The 23463-nt window shown below is 42.5% G+C and overlaps 1 protein-coding gene across 5 annotated transcripts in view; it reads right to left on the bottom strand.

Annotated features, from left to right (window-relative positions):
• The window catches only part of ACTN4 (actinin alpha 4), a 74613-nt gene extending 52821 nt beyond the window's left edge, over positions 1 to 21792 (bottom strand). For 4 of the 5 annotated variants that reach the window (XM_067556705.1, XM_067556701.1, XM_067556702.1 and 1 more), the window contains exon 1: positions 21419 to 21792. In XM_067556705.1, coding sequence (XP_067412806.1) covers positions 21419 to 21568 — 150 coding nt within the window. In that variant the 5' untranslated portion in view covers positions 21569 to 21792. Of the gene's footprint in view, positions 1 to 7509; positions 7587 to 21418 lie in introns of all 5 variants that reach the window. The other variant, XM_067556703.1, reaches the window with a different exon arrangement.
• Between the last annotated feature and the right edge of the window lie 1671 nt (positions 21793 to 23463).

Below are 23463 nucleotides of genomic sequence, written 5' to 3'. Positions count from 1 at the left end.
CTTTCTACTATAGCGCTAGGTTTTCAGGGCATCTCCTTTGCAATGGAATTTACTCCACCTGGCAATCCAGAGCTCTAAATTTAATCTTTGGAACAAGACACTGTTTTAGCCAAGTATTTGCTCGACGACCGATCAAGTTTAGGGAAGACTTTATGGTGTTGAGGTGGCACTTGAAGAGTTTGCAGTCTGTGCACACATGTCCCCAAAGGTCAGTGTCAGGGATGCCAGAGCCTTTTACTTTTAAGTACTAAATATTAGCTCTCGCCAACACTGCTTTGCAACAGACTTTATCCCCATTTTTCACATGGACAAATGAAGTCAGAAGTTAAGTGCCTGATATACAGGGTTCTAAGCACTCTCAACAGCCATTGTTTTGAATGTAAATTGTGGGTACTAGCTACTATTAAGAATCAAATCATGAAGTACTTACTACCCAAAATCATAGAGGGACTCAGTAAGAAGAGGGATTAGATCTCAAGAGGTCTTTGCTTCCAGTCTTGTGCTCTGATCATGCCACTTGCTTGTAAAAAAATCTAGTGATTTGGATCAAGCCAGCATGCATACTAACAACTGTTATACTACTCTTGTCATAAAACAGATAGAGCTGATATGCAGATGGAAAGTGATCTATTTTCCATGTATTTTGTTGAGGGAATTTGAATTTGTTTATCTATTGAGTGTATGCATGCCAAGTTGCATCAGTTTTGCTTATTTTATGAATAGTTTCTCCATATTTTTGTTGCCTTCCTTTTAAGGCAAGTGTATTTGAGAGCGGACTTTATGCTGACTTCCTGGAGACAGAAGAATTCATGCAAACTAAGATCCATGTATGTATCTAAAGGCTGAGCCTTACACAGAAATTGATCAGCTGAACTACAGCCATATAGTTACACTGCTACAGCCATGCCATAGAACTCTGTGCGGAGACACTACTCCAAAATAAATGAGGTCTATTTGGGAAGTGACAAGGTATACCAAAGGTATCTTTTATTCCAAACAGTGTCCATATGGGAAGTTCTATAGCAGTACAGCTATGGTGATATAGTTCTGCTAGTCAATTTCCTGATGTAGACAAGCCCTTACAAGCTTCAGGAAGCAGATGGGAAACTGAGGGATCAGCAGGCTCTGATGAATGTTGTCATATGGGTGGCTGTTCCAGACTGGCTCTTAAGAAAATTGCAAACATATAACCCTGCTATACTAGTTTTTTGTCTGTTTCCCCATCATCTCCACCTGACTGAGCAAATGACCCTTATTGCGGAAACATTCTAACTTAATCATCATACCTAAATTCTGCCAAAAAACTGCAAGAGTGCAGATAAACAGTCACCTAAGGCAACACCAAACTGGCAGGGCAAGCTGAACTCACCGAGGTAGGACGACCACCATGCTGTATTTGAGACAGTTCCTGCTTTGAGAAGTGTCAAGATCTGTCTGGTATAAAAGTGTGACCAACTTGTAGCCTGTCACAAACACAGGGTGAGCTGATAAGAAAATCCTCAACAGTCTTACCACATCGCAGCTCAGGCACATAATCACGTCCCCACCCAACATGCCTATTTGCCCCATTTTAATACCATGGCAGGAAACTGATATTGAAGATTTTTGCTTCAAATATTCCAGAAATTTCACAGGAATGGAGTTAACAGACACAGTCTAGAGGAGAAGATTCTATCCAAGTGATACTGTGGTTATTGTAGGGCTGTCGCCAATACAGAGCATCTGTGGAAGAGGGGCAGTGACAGTACCTCACCCACATCCCCTCCCAAAACCCTATCCTTCTTTTACATTAGTTTCTTGTTCTCTCCAGAATCTTACCTCCTCATGGGCCTCACTTCACTGAGCTCTGCTAATGTTTTGTCTGTGCTTTGCCTTCACCCAATTCATTCAAAAAAATCAAACACCGTGGGGGAAATTTTCAAAGGCAAAGAGAGCAACTGGGGAGGACTTTGAAAGCCAATGGGAGTTGGGCACAGCTCATCTGTGCCTTTGAAAACCTTTCCCCAAATACCAGTGGAACTATCTGAACATATCTAAACTGACAAGATTTAAAGCACTTTGTCTTTTTGTGCTTACAATAAACAAGAATGCTCTAAAGTGTTAGCTCTCAAAACTGGCCTGTGGTCACTAGGAACAGAGACATTGAAAAAGTAGTAGGGATGTGTCCCATTGAAAGGCCTCTTACAAAGTGGTCCAGGGAATGAAGACTTGGAGAACCAATGGTCTAGAACATCACAATTCCTGTCTTGACACCTATACCACAGTCACTGTAGCATCTGACACATCATCCATTATATTTTTAAAGACCCAATGTAAACAGTAGGCAGGCTATTATGGGGTCAGACCACTGCCAACAGGTTTTTAATTCATGACAGACTACTAGTTTGACTACTAAGTCTTATCAAGTGAGGCAATTTTTCGAATACCTTTGGATTCCAGTTCAGGTGCTGGCCTTTCAGTCAGGCAGCAGTCGTGATTTTTATGTTTTAAGACCTCTGTTTGGGAGATATCAGAAGGGGATGAAGAGGATTTTCCATGTAATCTGATTATAGATCAGAAGCCCACACAATGCAGTAAGGACTGCAAATGACATGATCAGGAAACAGTGATACATTCAGAGGCAAGACTTGAGGGGATGGGTCACCAATTCATGAGAGACAATTTAAGATTATTATTAATGGAAGGTTAGCCAAAGTGATTAATGGTAAAACTGGATAACCAAAACAGGCTTTACAAACCCCATAGCCAAGGAATTGGTCTAACATACTGATGTTATAGCTGCTGCTTGACAGAATTAAATCTCCTCCCCTTTGGCAGGGTCACTGACAATATCTGTAACAAACTTCCTGTGCAAGTTCTTGAGACAGGAAACTGCTCCTGTACATGAAGTTATCAGCCTGTTCTTAGATGTCTCAGCAAAGCTAATCAGAGGTCTTAAAGAGGAAGAGATTTTTCAACATTCCTTAATAGCGTAACTGAAGAACCCATTAATAGTTGCACATTACCTCACCTTTCACTGATTAGAAATTAATTTACATAACTGTCCCACCAAGACAGTTATTACAAGACATGGCCTTCTGGACAGACAGGTACGTGAAAGGTAAGCACTCCTTGGATGATACTAATTTAGGACATCAGTTTCATACTACTGGGCTCCATAGATTGTCTCAACTTTTCAACCAATTGGAAAATGCACACTCAATGTACCATTTTCTGCAAGTTGGCTTAAAAGGAACTGGACTGCTGAGAATTGTTTATCGTCATGTTTGAGGAAGGAGGATCTTGTGATTAAAGCATAGGAATGGGAGTCAGAAGACCCAAGGTTTATCTCTGGTCACGGATAAAGTGATGTTTAGTAGTTAGAACAGCAGCCTGGGAGTGAGGAATCCTGGGTTCTACTATATTTGCAACTCTACTATTGACTTATTGTGTAATCTTGGCCAGGTCATTTCTCCTCTCTACCATGCACTTCCTATCTGCAATACCACCTCAGAGGGTGTTGTGAAGCTTAACTAATGTTTGTACTTTGAAACCTTTGGATGAAAGGTGCTATAGAAATGTGGTGTATTACACTGGCTTGATTAGAATCAGATGAAGTGTGTGTGACCATTTCCCTATGCTTTAGCTCCAGTGTTGACAGACTTTAATGAGCTTCAAGCTCATTAGAAACTCACCTAGTAAAGGAGGCAGACACAGAATTATTAGAAGTGTTGTGATTTGTGAATTTCCAGCTGTGATTGATGTCACCTTCCTTGAACTCATGTTAATGACCAGCCCCTTTCAAGCTCTTCTCCCCTTGTTATCAAGTATACAAATTAGCATTCTCAGAACATTTAGAAAGCCTGGGGCTTTTCACTACAGTGTATAAAAGCAAGTGAAGCAGCAGCCAGTTTTGGAGACACTGGCTCTGTTAATTCTGATTAAAGCAGTTTAGTGCCAATTAGGTATTGCTGCCTGAAGCCATCCGAGATTGATTAGTAATTTCCTAGGGCAGTGAATGGGTGTTTTACGTATTGGTCTGAGTCATTTGTCACTCTTCGGTAAGATTCTCTTAATTTGCTGCCACAGAAAAGCTAGGAAGAGGCCGGGCCATGGAAATTCTCATCATTCTTTTGCCTTATTAGGCTGTTGATTTGATTTTGTTTGGTGAGACTGAGGCTAACTTGCAGGAGGAATGGCAGCAGGAAGTGGCCTTTGGGAGGTGGGGGGAGAAAGTGGGGGGGCGGGGGCAGGAAGATGGATGGAGTCCTAGGCCAGGCAGCACCTAAACAAATGCTGCTGCTGTTTTCCTGCTACATTTCTCAGAATGGCTTCAGTCTTCCACTTTAACAACAGATCCTTGTGACAGCTCAGGAAAATCTTTACCTTATAAACATAGTTAAGCACTGAACAAAATACCTAAGGAAGTTGTGGAATCCCTGTAACTGGCAGTTAAGAACTGGTTAGGCAAACACCTGTCAGGGATGGTCTAGGTGGGCCTAATCCTGCCTCTGAGCAGGGCATGGATTAGATGACCTCGAGGTCCCTTCCAACCCTACATTTCGAAGATTCTATGAAGGTCAGTCAATTAGGCAGTAGGGTTATTCCATTATCAAGGATGCTTTACCATAAATATACAGAATCTGCTGCAGGCAGTGTGGGCTGGGTGTGTGGCATAAAAGACTTCCCTGAGTCTATACCCCACTTCAGGGTTTCTGTAACCACTTCCACTCTGTACAGTTGATTCACATTTGTATGCACTGCTTGACCCTGCATCTGCAACCACCTGTCAGGTGTCATACACACAGGGCATTTGTTGTTGTTCCTCACAGTACGAATCTCCACTATGTCTTCAGCCTAGGAAGCTTGAATCCAAAGGACACATTTGAGCACAGACACGCCCACGTGGGTAGCAGGTAGTGCTGCCAGCCAAGTCACTTAGCAAGTTTATTCTTGTATCTAATATTTAAGTGGCACTTATTCAGTGTTGCAGATTCCACTTCTCTACCCTGGGAGAAGAGATGTAGTGAAGGAAAAAGAAATAATTAGAGATTACTGAACAAACAGCTCAGCATTTCTTTCAATCCCAGAAGCCAAATGACCACATGTTTGTATTGGTGTTAGAAAGCAAGGTCTTTGAAGGCAAAAGGGGTTAAGATTAAAGTTACAGATTTCATTTTTACAGGTTTAATGCTGCTCTCTTTAAAAATAAAAATATGAATATTTAAAAGAAAAGATTTTACAAGATCCATGTAGTTTGGGGGAAAAACACATTCACAGTCACTTTACTTCTGGCTAAATGCCTAGGCATCCATTATTGCAAGGCAGTGGTGGATTTTGGTCGTGGGTGCTGCTGCAGTGGGTGAAACCATACAAAACATCTGAAAACACCATTGAAGGTGACCTCTCACTACAGATGTAACACGTACTGTACATTCCAGTTAGGGATAAATGGATGTCTGAACCGACACCTCTTTTGAATCTTGGTATGCTTGCTTTGTCATTTGATGGCTTAATTACCAGTTAGAGGCATAGTAGCCCACGTTCAGAGCTGGTTAAAAGTTTATTTTTGTGCTTCCAAATTTTCAGCACATCCAATCTTCTTCAAGATGTTTTTTCCAGTGGCAGATTTCTAGATCTAAATAGAAGTTTGCCCCATTCTGTCATGGGAAATTAAGGTAATTTCCTTCTCTCTCCGTCCTTCCCAAAAAGCCAGAAGTGTTAAAATTATAAAACTGCAATTTAAACCTTAGCAATCTTGGGTTCTGAAATAAACTACATCCAGATTTACGTTACAAAGCACTGGGAAATATAGCTGGATATTTAATTCAAAGCTATGAAAGCTTTAGTAGAATAGGCTTTAGTTTATTGGAGTTTTCCCCAGAAAGCATGGGATTGATGATACATCAGCACTTTGAAAAATTCACCACTTTACAGTTAGTTGCCCAACAGTGTGAATTAGCAAATTACCATTTAAGTGGACAATAGATAGCGAAGTGTATCTTGTACTGTATTACCACCTATTTTGACCCATTCACACTGCTTATCTTACCTGGTATTATATTACTAAATGTTTTAGTATACTCAGAAAAAAAAAAAAAAAAAAAAAAAGAACCATCTGTAATTCAAGACCTACCTCCAGTGAGGCTGCTATTCTAGATCTTGCCTGAGAAGTGGGGCAGTTGCCATTTTGTGTATAAGAAAGGTTTTTCTGTATTTTACAAGCAGAGAACATAGAGCTTTAAATGAAAGGTCGAAATGAAACCTCACGTTACTGTATTTAGATGTGCAGTATTGAACAAGACAGGCTACAGCAGCATTTCATCTCTTCAAAGAATCTCCCTCGTGGAACAGTTCTATTTACAGCTAAACGTAAGTCTTAAAATCAAGAAGCTATAGCGCACATTGTATGCATTTTATCAACACCATATTAATCCCCTTGCATCTCCACAGCACATGCTAACTACGGATCTAAGAGTTTTACAGATATAAATTAAGCCTTGAGCCAACTGATGATCTAGGAAAATATTCTCTAGTTCACAGGAATTACCATGGGGAAGTTCTGTAGTCTATGTTACACAGGTCAGACAAGATCATGGTGGTCCCTTCTGGCCTCAGAATCCATAAATAACCCCCTTTTTCAAAAAGAAAGTGAGGTACAGAAAGGATAAGCAACTTCCCCAAGATCAGAACAATTATTGGCTGAGCTGGGAATAGATCTAGATCTGACTGTGCTTTTGCCACAAGAGCATCATTCCTTCAGACTGGTATCAAGTCTATTTGATTGAAACAGATAGGTATACAATCCTGAGCCAAATGAGTCAGTCAAGTATATTTGTATTATAAAAACCCGAACGTCACACTTCAGAAGTGTCCCACCAACTTCATGCAGCATCCTTCTAATCCCATTTATTATTGCTTGGCTCTTCCATGGTCAAAGTTACTCCAGGCTTAATAACTTCAACATGTCAGCCTTGCAGCCAATTTTATACCACCATTCAGTCTGGCATACAATTCCATTCTACATACTTTTACACATTCCCTTTTCCTAATTCCTGTTCTTATTTCTTCTCTGGTTGTATTTTACTGTGAATTTTGTTGCTCGGCTATTGCTCTGGTGTACTGGACATTCAATAAAAGTAGTATTTTTTTGAAGAAAATGTTCATGACTGTCTTAAGACTCTTCAGCTGAGCCCTCATGAGACCCATTCTGATGACTTTTGGTTGAACAGTAGGTCAGTTACCCTTTTATAACTTTAGAAGTAGTTCCTCTATAAGCAAGATTGCTATTAAAGCTGAACTACAGGACCAGATGTACTAATAAGCAAGGTTAGATTCAGTTCCCACAAGGGAAGTATGATCGGTCACTTGATTTTTTAACAGTTCTTTTCTTCCCCAATTCATGGGTGAGATTGTTTCTTCCACTGCAACAAAATAAATACCAGCTAACACTGCAGAAGAGGAGAACCTTCATTAAAACAAAAAGCTGTGGGAGCATTCAAGCCCGAACCTTTTTAAAAGTTGTTTTACCTGTCCTGTGACACAAACTGAAACTTGAAGTTTGTTGCTGTTGCTATCATGTCCTTACATGGTAAAGAGGCTCAGACCTGTGACAAAGTCAAAGGAAGGAAACAAATTTATGGTCCTTTCACTGTAGCCCTAAAGAATCCAGATTCATTCGTATAGTGACCGCCATACAGCAGTTTCTTCATTATCTTGTTCAGCAATGCAGCGGGGTAATGTTTAATTAATCACTGTGAAACTTGTAATTTCAGGTTTGCCATGCACCTTGTCCATGACAAGTGGCCCATCCCAGGCATCTTGACAGAACTGGGTAGCCTCATTTTCTGCAAACAAACTCCACTTTTTAAGGAAAGGACACCAAGAAAAACAGATGGAGACTTAACTAAGACTTTTAAGTAAGATGATCATGTGCAGGAATTTACTCCTGAATTGACTGAAGTTTTGTTTATATAAGTAATTGACACCACAGATCACTGTATTATGTGCACCATGCTCTGTCATTCTAGCAGAGATCATCTGAGAGTTACAGGATTTTATATCTTTCACAAGACCTTCAAGAATTAGAAAAGTTACTTAACAGGAGAGAGAGAAGTTTTATCATTTAAAAAAGGGCAAGGCTGGAAGCATTCTGTCCCACAATCGGTTTGCTGTAAGCCACCTACCATAGAAGTTCACTGCTGAATTACTACAAGGGATAGCTATGACACTATAGAATCTCACAAAGATTTCTATTCAGCCACCCCTTTGTGCAAATCCTTTCATTCAGAAGAAATCTTTACATCAGGGGAGTTTTATACTATATTTCAACCCCAACTTCAACACCAAAAACATTAAGGGCTTGTCTATACTTAAAACTTACAGCAGCACAGCTGTACCGATACAGTTGTGTCGCTGTACAAGTGCTTGTGTAGCCACCTTATGTCAACAGGAGAGAGCTTTCCCACCAATATAGCACTGTACACACAAGCGCTTATGCTGGCAAAATTTGTGTCGCTCAGAAGGGTGTATTTTCCACATCTGAGTGACAAACGTTTTGCCGACATAAGTGCTAGTGTAGACAAGGCCTAAGAGTTTGAAAGTTCACACGGGTGCATTAACAGGCTTGAAAGCCTTAGGCGCGCAGTCTACATTAGTAATTTATGTTGGTATAACAGCATCATTCAGGGGTGTGGATTTCTCCCCAGCCCTGAGCAACACAGTTATACTGACCTAGTCCCTGGCGTAGACAATGCTATGCCAACAGGAGGGCTTCTCCCATTGACATAGCTACCACCTCTCAGGGAAGTGGTTTACTTTCGCTAACAGGACAAGCCCTCCTGCAGCCTTTTAAGTGTAGCCAAGCCCTGAGCCATCTCTGAAGAGACCAAAACCTCACAGAATATCTATTTCAGTTCTACACCCTTTAATTTTTTATATTAAGGTAGCACCCTGGAGGCCAGGGTCTCACTGCTAGATGCTGTATGAACAGACTTTTGGGGCAGAAACTATTTACAGGATGTTTGGGGAGCAGCGGGTGTTAATCCCAAATGGAGGAAGAACTTGGAGAAAAAAACCTCACCTTTCAAGATTATAGCTAAAGATTTTCAAGGCTATCTAGATGCCCAATTAATGGGAATTAATTAATGGGAATTAGGTATCCAAATTCCCTAGGCAGCTTTGAAAGTCTCAGCCTACAATTTTATAACCCTTTCCCAGCCTGTCACAGAAAGCAGGTGACAAGTTTCATGTTAAGGATACTAATGTAACATGAATTTTGTATCTGTTTTATATCATCTTCCTGTTGGCAGGACAGCTACCAGAACAGCTACTTACTGCATCTTTTAAAGAAGGCATTTGATTTAACTCTTATAACAACAGAGATTCTCTATTCTCCTTCTTAGTTCAATGTTAACTGAATATTAAAATTAAAAAAAAAAAAAAAAAAACAGAGTCCTGTAGCACTTTAAAGACTAACAAATTTAATTTCTGCAGGCATAAGCTTTTGTGGGCTGTAACCCACTTCATTACAGCCCATGAAAGCTTATGCCTTCAGAAATTAAATTTGTTAGTCTTTAAAGTGCTACAGGACTGTCATTGTTTTTGCTGTATACAGACTAACACGGCTACCCCTCTGAATATTTTTAAGTCTCTAAACAGAGACATGTTCACTGAGAAAAGTTTTTTTCTGACTAAGAAAAGTGAATTGGGTTGAAAGACAAAAGCCCATATTTAAGTTATACTGTTACCACTTTTCCTCCCCACTAACAGAGGTCTTACAACTCTCTTCACCCCAACAGTCAAGAGATTTGATCCCATGTGCAGTTGTCAGAAACGTTCATCTGGTTTACTTGGCTACATCTCCAGCAAAGGCTCAAGAATGTCTGTGTGAAAAACAGCATCTGCATGTATTCAGTCTAATTTGACATTTGTTTGTGCAGGAAATGTATTTCCACCACTAGAGTGAAAAGCTTTCACTTGACCCTAGTGAGCTAAGACAGCATACGACCTCCCTGACGGTCAGAAGGTTGACAGAAGCATTCTTCCAGCAATATAGCTGCGTCTACGCTGAGGATTAAGCACATAGTTACTGCAATGAGGGATGTGGATTTTTCGCACCCCAACCAAAGTAGCTATGTCAACCTAAATTTTAAGCATAGACCAGCCCTGACTTGCCTCCGTAAATCTAACACAGTACAACTCCTTGATGAGAGAAGTTGACTGCATTCCAATCGGTTACACCTGTACAGGCCTACTGACAACAATAAGGTTTAAATACAGGTGCCAAATGCCTGATTTGGCCAGCAGAATGTTTACTACAGATCTGGAGGAAAGAATCCAGCTTGACTCTCAGATCCCTGTTAGCAGGGCAAAAAGTTATAAAATGCTTTTTACTTGTAAACAGAACACATTTGATCTGGAAACATTCCACGGAACTCCATCAGGCCACTTTTGGTCTTTTTTCATACTTGAGCCATGCTTTAAACTATGAACTTTCCTCTCCCCGTCCCAAAAAAAAAACTCCACGCAGCTGATACTTGGTAAGTCATCTCTTACATCAGGACCTATAATGCAAATTGAGCAAGACTGAGGCATTTCTTTTAACATTGGCATTACAATAAGAAGCACGTGTTCCCACTGTTGCTATGAAGTGAAGCAAAAGGAATTTGAGTCAAATGGGAATCAGATATCCTTGTTATATGTACTAGTATATAGACAGGTGCCATGTGGCAGTAAAATGCAGTTTGCATACCTTGTGGGAAGACAGCTTTCTACTAAGCATTCAGCAGATCATCCAGCATAACAAAGCTAATACTTGCCAACTTCTCTAATAAAGTAGATGCCTCATGTGTAGAGATATAATTAAGCTGTTGCTTTGTTTAATATTCTGCAATCCTCTCTTACGGATTTAGAAAGAAGAGCCATTATACAGTTTAATTAGTCCTTACAGCTAAATATGAACTTCTGTAATGCCCTGCGAAAGGTACTCCCAGTGAAACCTTTTACATCTTGTGTGTACTCTTGGGCACTGACACCATAGTTGACGGGTACATCAAGCACCAGCATATGTATGGATCATCATTACCATTATACTTGGTCAACAAGATTTATGGGACATTCAGGCTCAAAGCAAAAATGCAGTCATTGTAAGATCACAGTTATTCAAGACTGTATTTCAACATTCTTTCACAAGACTTTAGCATGATTGTAAACGTAACTGCTATTATGTGTCCAGCATTTCTTCTTTGATACAAGGACCTGTTTTACTGGTGACAGATGGAGATACGTAAAGACAGTACAATGAGGATTATCCACTATTTAAAACAGGCGGCGTGTAGCTTCTTCCACAGAGAATGGTTCAAAGGTCAACCTTCCCCTCCATGCATTAAGTTTTCCTAGGGCCTGATTTTTTAAAGGTGCTGAGCACTCCTAGGTCTCACCAAAGCCAATGGGAGCTGAGAGTGCTCAATAAGTTGCAAGATTTTCTATTACCCAGAACTCTTATATGGCTGAATTTTTTTAGAGAAAGATTGAGAATCTTTGAGAATTTTAGAGAAAGATTGAGAATTTAACTTGAACAAGTAGCTACTCCTAGATCATATTCATACTGTCATAAAACCATTATGAAACAGACCTGGTGAGGTGAGGAGCAGAAGAAACAGAAATCCCTGCCATTCTACAATTGCTAATTCCCTTATCCATTAACAAGCTCTTCATTTTTTACCTAAGTTCTAGGTTCTGTTTGGAGTACAGCTTTTGTTTACTTCTGTTTAATCTTCTCTTCAGAAGTTATGCATATACACTTGTTTCAATCTGGCAAATGTCTTATCAATTCAGAGTGAGAAAGCTCAGTTAGGAAAGGTAATTACTAACTCTAATCCTTCCCAACCATTCTCTTGTGCACAGCACAGCACTGTATTGCAGATTTTATAATGTTCTGTAGTAACTTGGCATCCAAATCAAGACAAAAATGTAATCACCTTCAGAATCAATGGGATGCTTACATTCTGGATTTGGTCCAATTAAATTAAGTTTAAATCATAGTTACAAGGCAACCTAATAAAGACTGAACATTTGCATGCCCTTCAAAACAGCTCAAGGATGCAGGTAGCTTTTGTACAAAAATGATAAGTATCCAAGCCTAAAACCTTGGAAGCTAAATCTAATGTTACACAATTTGGATTTACAGTCCCAGTTTGCTGCAGAACAAGAAAACCAAGTTAACTTGTAAAACAAGCCTCAGTGTCTTCCAACTTTACTTTCTAGCACAAAGGAGATGATTCCACTAATTCACTCAAAGATACCATCTTCTTGTGAAAACAGTGATCTCTCCAACATCAACACAACAGAAAGTAATTGTGTGGAACACATGGATATGATATACATTTTTGTTAAGGCTGAACATGGCACTCTTTTTTGTTTGCTAATGTTTCGAAAACCATGCAGAGGATGCAGACAGATTCTGCCCTGCTGTTAAAGTCACATAGCTGAGATTCCAGCACAGAAACCCCAGAGACTGGACACATACCAGCAATAAAACCGCAACTGTTTGGATAGCTTGTGTATGCAGATATACACCTATTCAACACCAGCAAAATGGCCTTATGTAGTCTTTTGCTGAACTGAAACACCCTTACCCTTTCACTACAGGAGTCAGTATTCACACTGAGCAATGTATTAATCCACCGTAAGCCCTTTAACAAGACAGTTTTATTTCTACAGTATGCTGGAGTATTTAAATGTCAGAGACTCCCTGTGGTGTTGCAATATTTGCTGGAATCTAAGTAGCCCTGTGGCCTGCCACTGCCATTTCTGCTTCTCCTTCCCTTCCCTCTAGTTCAGACATATGACTGAGTTCAGTCTAGCATGTTACCAGTATGGTGATGTCTTTTTTAAGTTTACAAGGAATTCATGAGTGCAACCTATGCCTCAAACAAAAACAGATGTGATATGGGATATGTAAACAGTAGGGCTGCATTTTACAAATAAGTCAGAAGCAAGGAGCTGCAACGCAAAGTGAATTTTCCATACCTGCTCAACAGAGCAATAAGACATGAGGCAGGCATCACAATCACTGATTGCCACGTTTACTACATCCTTCATCATTACTACAAAATATTTGAGTTTCAATTTTACCTTTCCTATATAGTTTTTGTACTAAAGTTCTCCCTCTCAGGGCCAGAGAGCCTTGAATACTTGCATTTCAACGTAACAGATGCTTTTTAATCAAAAAAACCTTTGCTCAGTTGATGAGACTAGCAGCTTTGTCCTCTTTCAAAGAGAAAAGTACCTTCTGAAGAGAAAAATCTCAGCCACGAAACAGCTATAAGTGGGCCAACTGGCAGGAAATAAATTACAGTAGAAGTCCAATGCAAATCATGTCACCCAGGAGTCCAAAGCCATTTAATTTTTACTGATGCATCAGAAAGACATAGGAGAAGCCTATTCCTGGTGTAAGTCAGTATCCCTCAATGCGATGAATGAACAGAAACAGTGACCTTACAAAGCTCAGGGAGAACAGTCATCAAGTGCTATTCTGTCATTTCTGGATGTTCTTCAGATTTTAGAGTTGAAGGAAGGGGAGAGAGCGAAATAGTGAACTGCTAGAGGACTTGGGTTGCTAGGATCTAGTAAATTCTAGCAGGTGGCCAAAGCACTCGATCCTGTGGTTATATATAAAAGTTGCTCAGCTCATCTTATTTTTCAGTCTTCACTGGAGCCGTATCTACACTAGGGAATTTTACAGGAAGTTTCCCAGCAGCACCAGTGATGGCAATAGTAGGAGTTTCAGTGTAGATGTATTTAATTAGCGTGGTGTTAAAATGGATGTAGATAGAACATAGGTGGAGGTTTTCACTTCAAATATAGGAACTATGAAACCTGCTGATCAATACTGTAAGTCGGTGATTCGTATTCAGCGATCACACACCCGTGTATGAATGTATCTGCCTCAAGTTGCTAGACCTAAAAGAGTGGGAAACAAGCAGTTGAAGGAACTGAAATAATGGAAACTAAATCATTCTTCTACAGTAAAGTGCAAACATCACAAGTTAAGGAAGAAGACAGTCTCAAGAGCAGCAGAAAATCAGTTTCTTTGCATTTTTCAAGCTCAAATTTGCCACTGAATGAAACTGTCTATTGAAAGAGTGATGACTCATCAACCTGGAAGTGAGACTTTTGATGACAACAGCATCAAAATAGTCAAGACAACTCAAATTCCTGTTCCAGACCTTCCAGCAACTCTTCAATATCAGCTTCCCATAGGAATGGTCTATGTTCATCTTTGACACCCAAAATTGTCAGAAATCAAGTCTATGATTATGCCATAAAACTGAAAGGCAAAGTCTTGAACCTTATAAGTTACAGCCGCCTTTGACAGTAAAAATCACCACTTTCAATGTAGCACAGAATGAGCAATTTAAAGAAGTGACCAAAGCACTTCACCCTATATACTCCTCCAGACAAATGTGAACTCACAGGTCCACTACTAAATACTTTATGTCATTTCTACACCTGTAAACTGAAGTATAAGAATTGACATTAATGCAAGATGGTTGAATGAACATGACTAATGAACCAATAATGGCCTAAAGCATCCATGTAGAGGAAAGTGTTTATAATTCACGATATTGATTCTGGGGTTCTCTTCAGATAAATATGATCAAGTGGCTAAAGGGGCTATCCAAGAATACAGAGTAGCATATGACAAAGGGGTCTTTGCCTTTTGCTCAGACTCCCATAAAATAAAAAATGAGTTTCTGATGTGTGGGTGTTCTGGCATGCTGTTTAAACGGCACTGAAGTTAAAACACCTAACAGTTCTTAAGCATATTGTGCAGGTGCTCCATAGGCATTACTCCTCACCCCACACAAGAAAGTTCAGTATTATCACCTTTTTAAGGACAGGTAATCTCAGACAAAGGTTTAGTTTGTTGCTCAAGGGCACACAATGAGCCAGTGACAGAATCCAATCTTGGCTCCCAATCCTGAGCTGGATCCATGTGAGCAAGCTGCCTTTAATTTTTGTACATGTGAAGTAAACTGCTATACACGTTCAGCAGAGCTAATTTTTCTGTTTCTCTGTTGAGTCAGTTCTTTCAAGCATTGTGCTGCAAAGAAAAACCTAAAAGGGCACACAGCAAAAGTATTTCAACAGGTTAGATATCAAGCTCTGTGTTTCATAGTCTTGATGAAACCATTGGTTAAGAGGCTTATTCTGTACGGATGCAGTTAAATAGAGCACAGATTTCTTTGAGAAAGCAGCAGGAACTAACCTTTTGGGGAGAGTGAAGGGAATTTTTAAAACAACTAGATTAGCCTTTAGCAGACTGGAATTTGAAACTACTGCTTCTACTCTGAAATCAGTGAACCTTGTACTTCCACTAACATGCCAACTTAAACACAGCCTGCAAGATCATTCAGCACTTTTTTACTGAGCAAACCTGAGCTACCTCAGGTGAAGATCAAACTGACAGTTTCCCTTTATGCATCTTGGTAAGTTACAATATGTTGCTGAAATACAAGCACATGTTATAGCTGTGTTGGTCCCAGGATATTAGAGAGACAAGGTGGGGGAGGTAATATCTTTTATTGGACCAGCTTCTGTTGGTAAGAGACTAGCTTTCGAACTTATACAGAGCTGCTCTGAAGAAGAGCTCTGTGTAAGCACCAGTAAAAGATATTACCTCACCAATCTTGACTCTAAGGCCTTGTCTACACCGCAAAGATAAGCAGACCTATGTTAGGTCGACTTACAGCCACCACATTGATTACTGCGGTGGCTGATGTCCACATTGCCCTCCTTGGGTTGGTGGGGTGCATCCTCACCAGGAGCACTTCCTCTGACCTAAGAGGGGCAATGTGGGGAGCTGAGAGCCTGCTCGGTCAGCTCCACTGGCGGCTCCCAGGCACTAGCGGGCTGCCCTCCGCCACACTCCCAGCTCCTGGCTGGGAGCAGGCGGAGAAGACAGGGCAAGAAGCCCCGGGTGGCTTCTTGCCCCAGCTCTCAGGCGGGAGTGGGCAGGCAGCTGGGCTCTGGCTGCTTAGCTTTCTTGTCACTTTCACAGCTCCAGTGGAGCCTTGAATTTGCCAACAATGACAGCCAACAGCCCATGTAAGGAACGCAGTGTGCACACAGACGCTGGGTCACCCTAACTACACAAACATAAGCCCTACACCTCTCATTGAGGTGGTTTTATTATGTCGGCATAGCAGGGGAGATACATTGGTGGGAGGAACATTTCAGTGTGTACACCTCCACAGTTTTGTCAATAAAACTCAGCTCTTGTCAATAAAACTCTGTAGTGTAAACCAGCCCTAACATTAACACTAAGCAGTTTCATTATGATTATAATGAAGCATACAAATGCCTAAATATTATGTCCTGTTGACCATATATCTATATATAAAATGCTACCAGCAGGACAGAGCAGAGCATGGAAGACAGAGCTGAAAAAGATTAGCACCAGTTCAATCTTGCCTATTACATATACTTTCTTCAAGCCTCCAAAGATTACAAGATTCTTATTCTCATAGATGGCGCTGAATCTGACTCTCCACCAGTTCAGATTAATAGGTCAAATATTTCAATTACCTCTCCTGATTCAGACCAATTGCTAGAGATTTTCACATGAATGAGAAATGTATGGTTTTCATGTTTTAAATTGGTTAATAGAAGACAATGAAAAAATTGTGAAAAATCCCTAAGAACGGACATGAGTAAGTTTAGTGAGTTTTCAGTTTTTAGCAGGTACTATTTAAGTTTCTCCACACAGAGCTCTGGCCATGCACATAATTCAGAACTGTCATACTGTCAGGTCCCTTTATTTTGGTCCTGACACCATCACCTAATTTCTTCCAACTGACCTCATCCTTGATTCGCAGTGCTCCCTATTATTCTTATAATGCACCCAATCTCACTTTCCCCCACACACTTTATTCCTAACCTGCTATTTCATCTCAAACCTTACTAATATTCTGGTCCTGCTCTTACCACCAAAGTACATCCCTGTTATTTCAGTTCTCAACAATTACTGTCAAGTGCAGTGTGAGAATGGACATGTATCTACCAAAGTTAGGTCACAAGACTTGTTCCACCTCATTTTAATCAAAGGTGACACCAGATCTCCAACCACAAGTTCACAGCAAAAGCAAATCTAAATTTTTCACCAGTATTCCCTGTCCTTCCACAGCTGACAGAAAGCTCAGTTTCCAAACACTCGCTTAACACTTGTTTGTACTTTTTCCAAGCAAACATTCCAGCTATTTTAGGAGAATCAGAACTGGAAGGGACCTTGAGAGGTCATCTAGTCCAGTCCCCTATACTTATGGCAGGTCTAAGTATTATCTAGACCATCCCAGACAGGTATTTTTCTAACCTGCTCTTAAACATCTCCAATGATGGAAATTTCGTATGATGGAAAAGTAGCAACTATTTTTGTAAAAGGAAGTATTAACTACATTTTGTTATCTCCTCAAAGTTTGAGTGAAGCTTGCTGCAACTCAGATAAAAAAATCTGGAAAAATGAGAAGATATATCTAAAGGGGGAAGGATTAGACACTTTTAGGCAATGCACTAAGCTTTCAGAAGTCAGTATGACAGCCAAAATAGCATGCAATACCATCAGCATTTTCATTTGCTAGAAGGTGCAAAAATGACACAGTAAACTGAACTGTTCAAATATCAGGATTGCAGTGTTCATTAAACTATTAAATCTCTTAGCCTTCCCTCCTCTCTTCTTGGGCTTATATTAGTCTAGACTGTGCTTTGACTTCCCCCATCCGTCGTCATAATTCCCGCAGGACTTTCTCTCAGCATGGTCCCGATTGAATTAAGCATCTAATATATATGTTACCAAAGGGACTTTTTTTAAAAAAAAGCCACATTTAAAGCCAAGTCAATCAGTTCTATGGCTTCCCATCTTTCACTACATAAAACAAACTACTGGTGCCATGATTGCCTACATGAACAGGGCCAAACAGCGTCAGGGCCCTATCATGTTATAATAGTCACTCTGGTTTCCCCACACCAAGGCCTTGTCTACACTGGGCTTTCAACCACATTTGAAAACAAAGCCTGGATCTGGTTTAAATACAGCTCCAAACATGATCTGAACTGCATGGATGGAGCCAGAGCATCCAAGGCCTGGTTTACAATAAAGTTGTACTTGCATAATTATGTCAGTCCAAGCCCCACTACACATGCAGTTATACAGGTGTAAGAATGCTTATAGCAATATGGTTTAAATTGGTTCCCTGAGCTGGTATAAGCACTTCCATACCTATAACTGCATCTACACTAGGAGGATTTTACCAGCTTAACTATACCAACATAATTAAAAGCAACAATGCTTTCTAGAGGAATTTAGTTGTATTTAAAACAATTTCCAGTTGACTGCAGCGCTGTAGTTCTATTTCAGAAAGGTGATATACTATGGTATGAAACAAGTAGTTTCAGTTAACTGTGAAGGACAAATGAATCCGGGGGAGAGAATACGGGATGGGCATCAGTGCAATTCTACATCATGGAAATCACACACCCTGAAAATCAGCATTAATAGCATTCTCCCATGAAAACAGCAGTTAAGGTGCCACGTCACAGTGACAAATTACTTTAAAACCTTTAGCAAGGTGTTCTAAGCGGAGCTAAGCTATTGCTCAATGCTTGAGAGAGGGTGGAACCTCTTCTTAATAGTAATGCATCAGCATGATTTAAAAGTGAGCCATTTGCATTATCTCCATGCTACAGTTATCTCCCAATATATGGAAAAATCATTACCAATGAGAGTCGGTTTTTACACACTGTTGAAACAGCCTAGTGCCTATTTTTTAAATATCTTCAGTCTGATTTCAGCACAAGCTCACTCAAAGCTTGACAGTATGGACTTGTTACATAGTTTTGACAAACATGTTTGTTACATTTAGAACAAAATATTCCCTTTGAAAGTTTCTTCTCTTGCCAGCATGGAGTCTAAAAATTTTTCCACCACCTCCAATTCTGCTCTGGTATTCTTAGCTCTGTCTTAAATAGCATGCAATTAAGATAATTAAACAAAATAGATGGCTACCTTGAATTCTCCACTGCCTGCCTAAAGAAACAAATCTGAAACAAATAATCTTCAAATTATTAACCAACATGAATGCAAAATCAGCTACAAGTCAGAGCTCTCCATGTATTACTACATTTCCAGGGTTCTGAAAAAACCGGCAGAGAAAACGGCACATATTCTTCACAGTCAATACACATGAGTGTCACAAGCAAGGTGTTGCCCTGCTAGGCGGATAGGATTTTGTAATTACCAACAGAGTCCTCCTCCATGATTGAAGGGAGAGAGGAAAAAAGATGTGCCCTGCCCTGCTCTCTAAAACTCCCAATAGAAAATTAGATGAAGTTGGGGGAGGGAGATCAAATTTATATAAGAACAAGTGTTAATACTGCTGCAGTCCTAATAGTTCCTGGCTTCAATTAACTGAATTAACAATGCAGTCATTTCAGGACAGGACAGGACCTGCTAAATTGAAGGGTTTATTTTGTAAAATGGGTTCACATTCAAATATATCCTCTCACACCAAGGAATGTAAAAGCTACATGATTTGCAAGTGTCACACATTAAAATGTGTGCATGGCTTTAGATGCATCAGGCACAAGAAAGTGCCTGAAGCACAGAGCTCAGCCATGTGTGAATTTGGCAACAATTATCCCAATATACCTTTAACGCTTAAACCAGAGAGGATTTTGATGCCATCACAGCAAATTTAGTCCACCCAAGCAAGTATTTCCAAATCACAGGCCAAAAAAATGGTAAGAAGGATTCCTGCAACCCAGCAGGATTCACAGAGCCACACCAGTTATTTCTAGCAGACATACGGCTGTCCTCAGGAGTGATTATAAGAGGTGGGGGTAATTGAGCCTGAGCATTTTTATGGCTGTTGGTCAACAATGTGCCTATTAACAAATGTCTGTACATTGTAGTGTTCTTGTACATGCAACTAGAGATCACAGAAAGTGCATTTGTATGTATTAATATAAATAGCCGGTGCAGCAGCCAAGATCTTGGCTGATGAAGCCAGTCAATCTTTATACAAAAATATTTAGACAAAGAAAAGCATATAGATTGGCGCTTTCACCCCCATGGTCACACCATTCCTGGGTCTCTCTGCAGATGAAACAACAGCAAGGAAGAAAATGCAGCCAGTGGAGAAGATTGCTTCAAAGGGGCAGTTGAAAGCCACCATGCAGCAGGGATATATTATAGAAGCTCTAAACAGAAACACTAACTCAGATAGGTCAACAGTTCCCAGTAGCTCTGCAGTGAGAGCTATGTAATTAGGAAGCTTTTCCCCAAGGAGATTCCAGGGAAGGGGAGGAAGGGATGTGAGAAACAAGACACTTCCCTTCCAGGATGCTCAGCATTCCCTACCCATGGCAGGGTGCTCAAAGGGGAGCACCTCAAAGCAGTGGCTAGGAATTTGTTCTATCTGCCACACCCAACACCCATGACTCTTGCTTCCTCATGCAACCAACACCTACTGAAACCCTGGCCCACCTCACCCCCTTCCATCCTTTCCGACAAGCATCCTTGCTCTCCATTATTCTGTCCCACCCAGGACCAAAGCCCATTTCCTCTTTATACCTCTCCAACCCCCCTCACCCGATGTTTCTCCAGGCTAGGTCCAACAGCAGAAACCTCCTTCCCACCCCCACCGCCCGATCTCCCTTTCACCTAACACTGCTGCTTCTCCCAGGTCACAGCCCCCCCAGGCCAGCAACAACCCCCCCCCCCCAAAGACCAGGCTCTCTTCATCTACCTGATGCCCCCCCAAGTAGGGTCTAGTAGCAGGTCCCTAACCCCCATTCCCACTCCAGCAACAATCTCCTCCTAGACACTTCTTAGTCAGGACCCACAACCCAAACCACTCAAGCTCGTAACGGCCCAGATCATGCAGCAGCATGCCCACCCCTCCCCTGGCGCTGATGCATCTCCCAGGCTGATATAGTCCCAGCCCTTACACACCCTAGACACACCCAGGCCGCTCAGACCCACAGCCCCCAGCTTCCCCTAAGGGCCTGTTGCCCACCCCTCCCCAGAGCTCCCCCTTGTCCCAAAGACCAGACCCCCCCCAATGCATCCAGTCACCCTATTGCTTCTCTCAGGGCCACAGACCACCCCATCACCCCCATCTCCTCAGCCCAAGCACCCCCCCACCCTGTGCTACTGCTTAGCCCAGCCTGCCCTGCCCTTCTGCCCCCCACTCCGGGATCACAGCCCAGGCCTCCCTCCCCCCGACCCAGAGACCCCCCAGCCCACACCTGCCCCCCCTAAAGCCAAGCCAAGCCAAGCCAAGCCTTCCCCCCCCCGCGACCCAGGCCTCCCCAGAGACAGAGCTCCCCTAAATCCCCCCCCGACCGCCCCAGAGCCCCCCTCAGCGCCCCGCCTCACCTTGCGCTGCTGCTTCTCCCAGGCGGGGTCGAGCAGCAGGTCCCGGTCCCAGTCGTCCTCCTGAGCCATGTAGTCGCCGATGCCGCCAGCCGAGTCGGGCCCGTTGCCGCCGTACTGGTAGGGTTGCCCGGCTGCGTGATAATCCACCATATTCTGCGCGCCTCCCGGCCCAGCGCCCCGACCGACCGCTCCGGCTGATGAGGGGAGGGACCGTCCGCGTGCGTCGAGCCGCCCCCGGGGAGGGGCCTCCGCTTGCAGCGCCTGAGCGCGTTGGGCAAGACACGAGCCCCACCCCCTTCCGCGCGATCGGTAGACTTATTGCGCCTGCGTGGTATGTCCGGCGGGCGCCACGGGTGACCTCATGCCATGCCAAAAATCTCATCACTGCGCAGGCGCTGGATACGCCTTCTCACCCCACCCCCGGAAGACGTCTCTGCCTGCACCGCACATTCCCTCGGACTCTCACTGCGCCTGCGCTCTCTCCTTTCTCCCCCTCAGGGTCTGTCTGCTCGAGAATGCGCCTGCGTCAATCTGTCCTGCGCGGCCGTGCCTCTGCGTCAATCCCTCCTCCCGAGCGCCTCTTTATTGCACCTGCGCATCTCCTCGCAACGGCCACCTTGGGAGCCACGCGCCTGCTTTTCCCCTCATGAATATCATATTGTGAGTGTGGCCAATGGCAATCCTATCCTGCGTATGTGTGACGTGAGTGGTGCCTCCCTCTCATGAATATTCATATAATAGATTGCCCCAGCTCCTGCCTTATGTGTATTCATATTAGAGGTGAGGGATATTTAACCTCATGAATATTCATATTGTGGGTGTGACCACGACCGACGCGTCATGAATATTCATATCCTGAGTATGCGTTGCCTCCACCTCATGAATATTTATATTGCATGTGTAGTTTAACCCCTTGTGATAGTCGTATGGTGTGTGGGGCTTTGACCCCTGATTAATATTCATATTGTGGGTGGAGTTTAAAACTTCCTTATGAATATTCAGCATGGGCTTCCCAGCCTCTCGTAGACATTCAAATGATGACAGAAGGAGGGAGGGTCACCCTCATGAATATTTATATAGTGGGTGGAGTTATATTTCATCACGAATGGCGGAGTATTTCCCCCTCCTCATGAATATTCAGATTGTGGGCGGGGTCAGTGCCCCACAGCCCCTTAGGGTGTGCTGCAGGATACAGACATGACCCCGTATGGGGGCCCATGGGTGTTGAACGGACAGTGCCAGCCACCTGCCCCGCCTTGCAGGCACAGCTCCAGCATCCAGCCCAACCGAGTTGGAGTCAGGCCCTGCCTGGCCTCAGCCCGCCAGGCCTCTGGGTTTACCTGGGGATGTTCTGCGCTGGCACCGGCCTCGCTCAGCCAGGGCATCGCAGCCAGCCCCTTGGAAAGGGGGGGCCGACCTAGCCAGGGAGCGGCACATCAAGGAGACCTGGTGTCTGTGGGTGGGATGGCTGCTACCGCAAGGCACCTGCTGAGCCATTTCTGGACGGGGTCAGAGGGCTCAGTAATAACACTGAGCTCCGCTATAGCACTTTTCATCTCCAGGCACTTTACAAAGGAGGCCCATTGGACCCCATTGGACAGATGGGGAAACTGAGGCACAGAGCAGGGCAGTGCCTTACCCAAGGTGATGCATCAGTGGCAGATGTTGGAATAGCGAGTCCTGACTCCCAGTTTAGCATTCAATCCACTGGGATCTGCAGAAAGTCTTACCACAATACGTATGAGAAGAGACCAGCAGCAAGAATGAGCACAAATGGAACAGCTCAGCCCCATGTTGGCACCGTTGAGCTCATGGCTTGACAAGAAAGCAGACAAGTGTTTGGACCAGAGAAACTTGAGGACTGTTTGGAGAATGGACAAAGCCCAGCTGTGCTCTTGGCTTCCCGTTCCATTCATTAATCTAGATTGTCTCAAGCCAAAGCTAAAGGCAAGAACAAAACTCAGCAACTTGTGTTCTGAAAGCTCAGTGCCCAGACTATCACGCAGAACAGGAATCTCCATTAGCAATTATCAGTATAGGCCCTA

This window comes from Emydura macquarii, unplaced genomic scaffold (genome assembly GCF_026122565.2).
Source record: "Emydura macquarii macquarii isolate MOO-44397 ecotype Brisbane River unplaced genomic scaffold, CSIRO-AGI_Emac_v2 contig_1790, whole genome shotgun sequence".
NCBI classification, from domain to species: domain Eukaryota; kingdom Metazoa; phylum Chordata; order Testudines; family Chelidae; genus Emydura; species Emydura macquarii.
The sequence above is the reverse complement of the archived record's forward strand: the minus strand, read 5'-3'. Positions and strand labels throughout refer to the sequence as shown.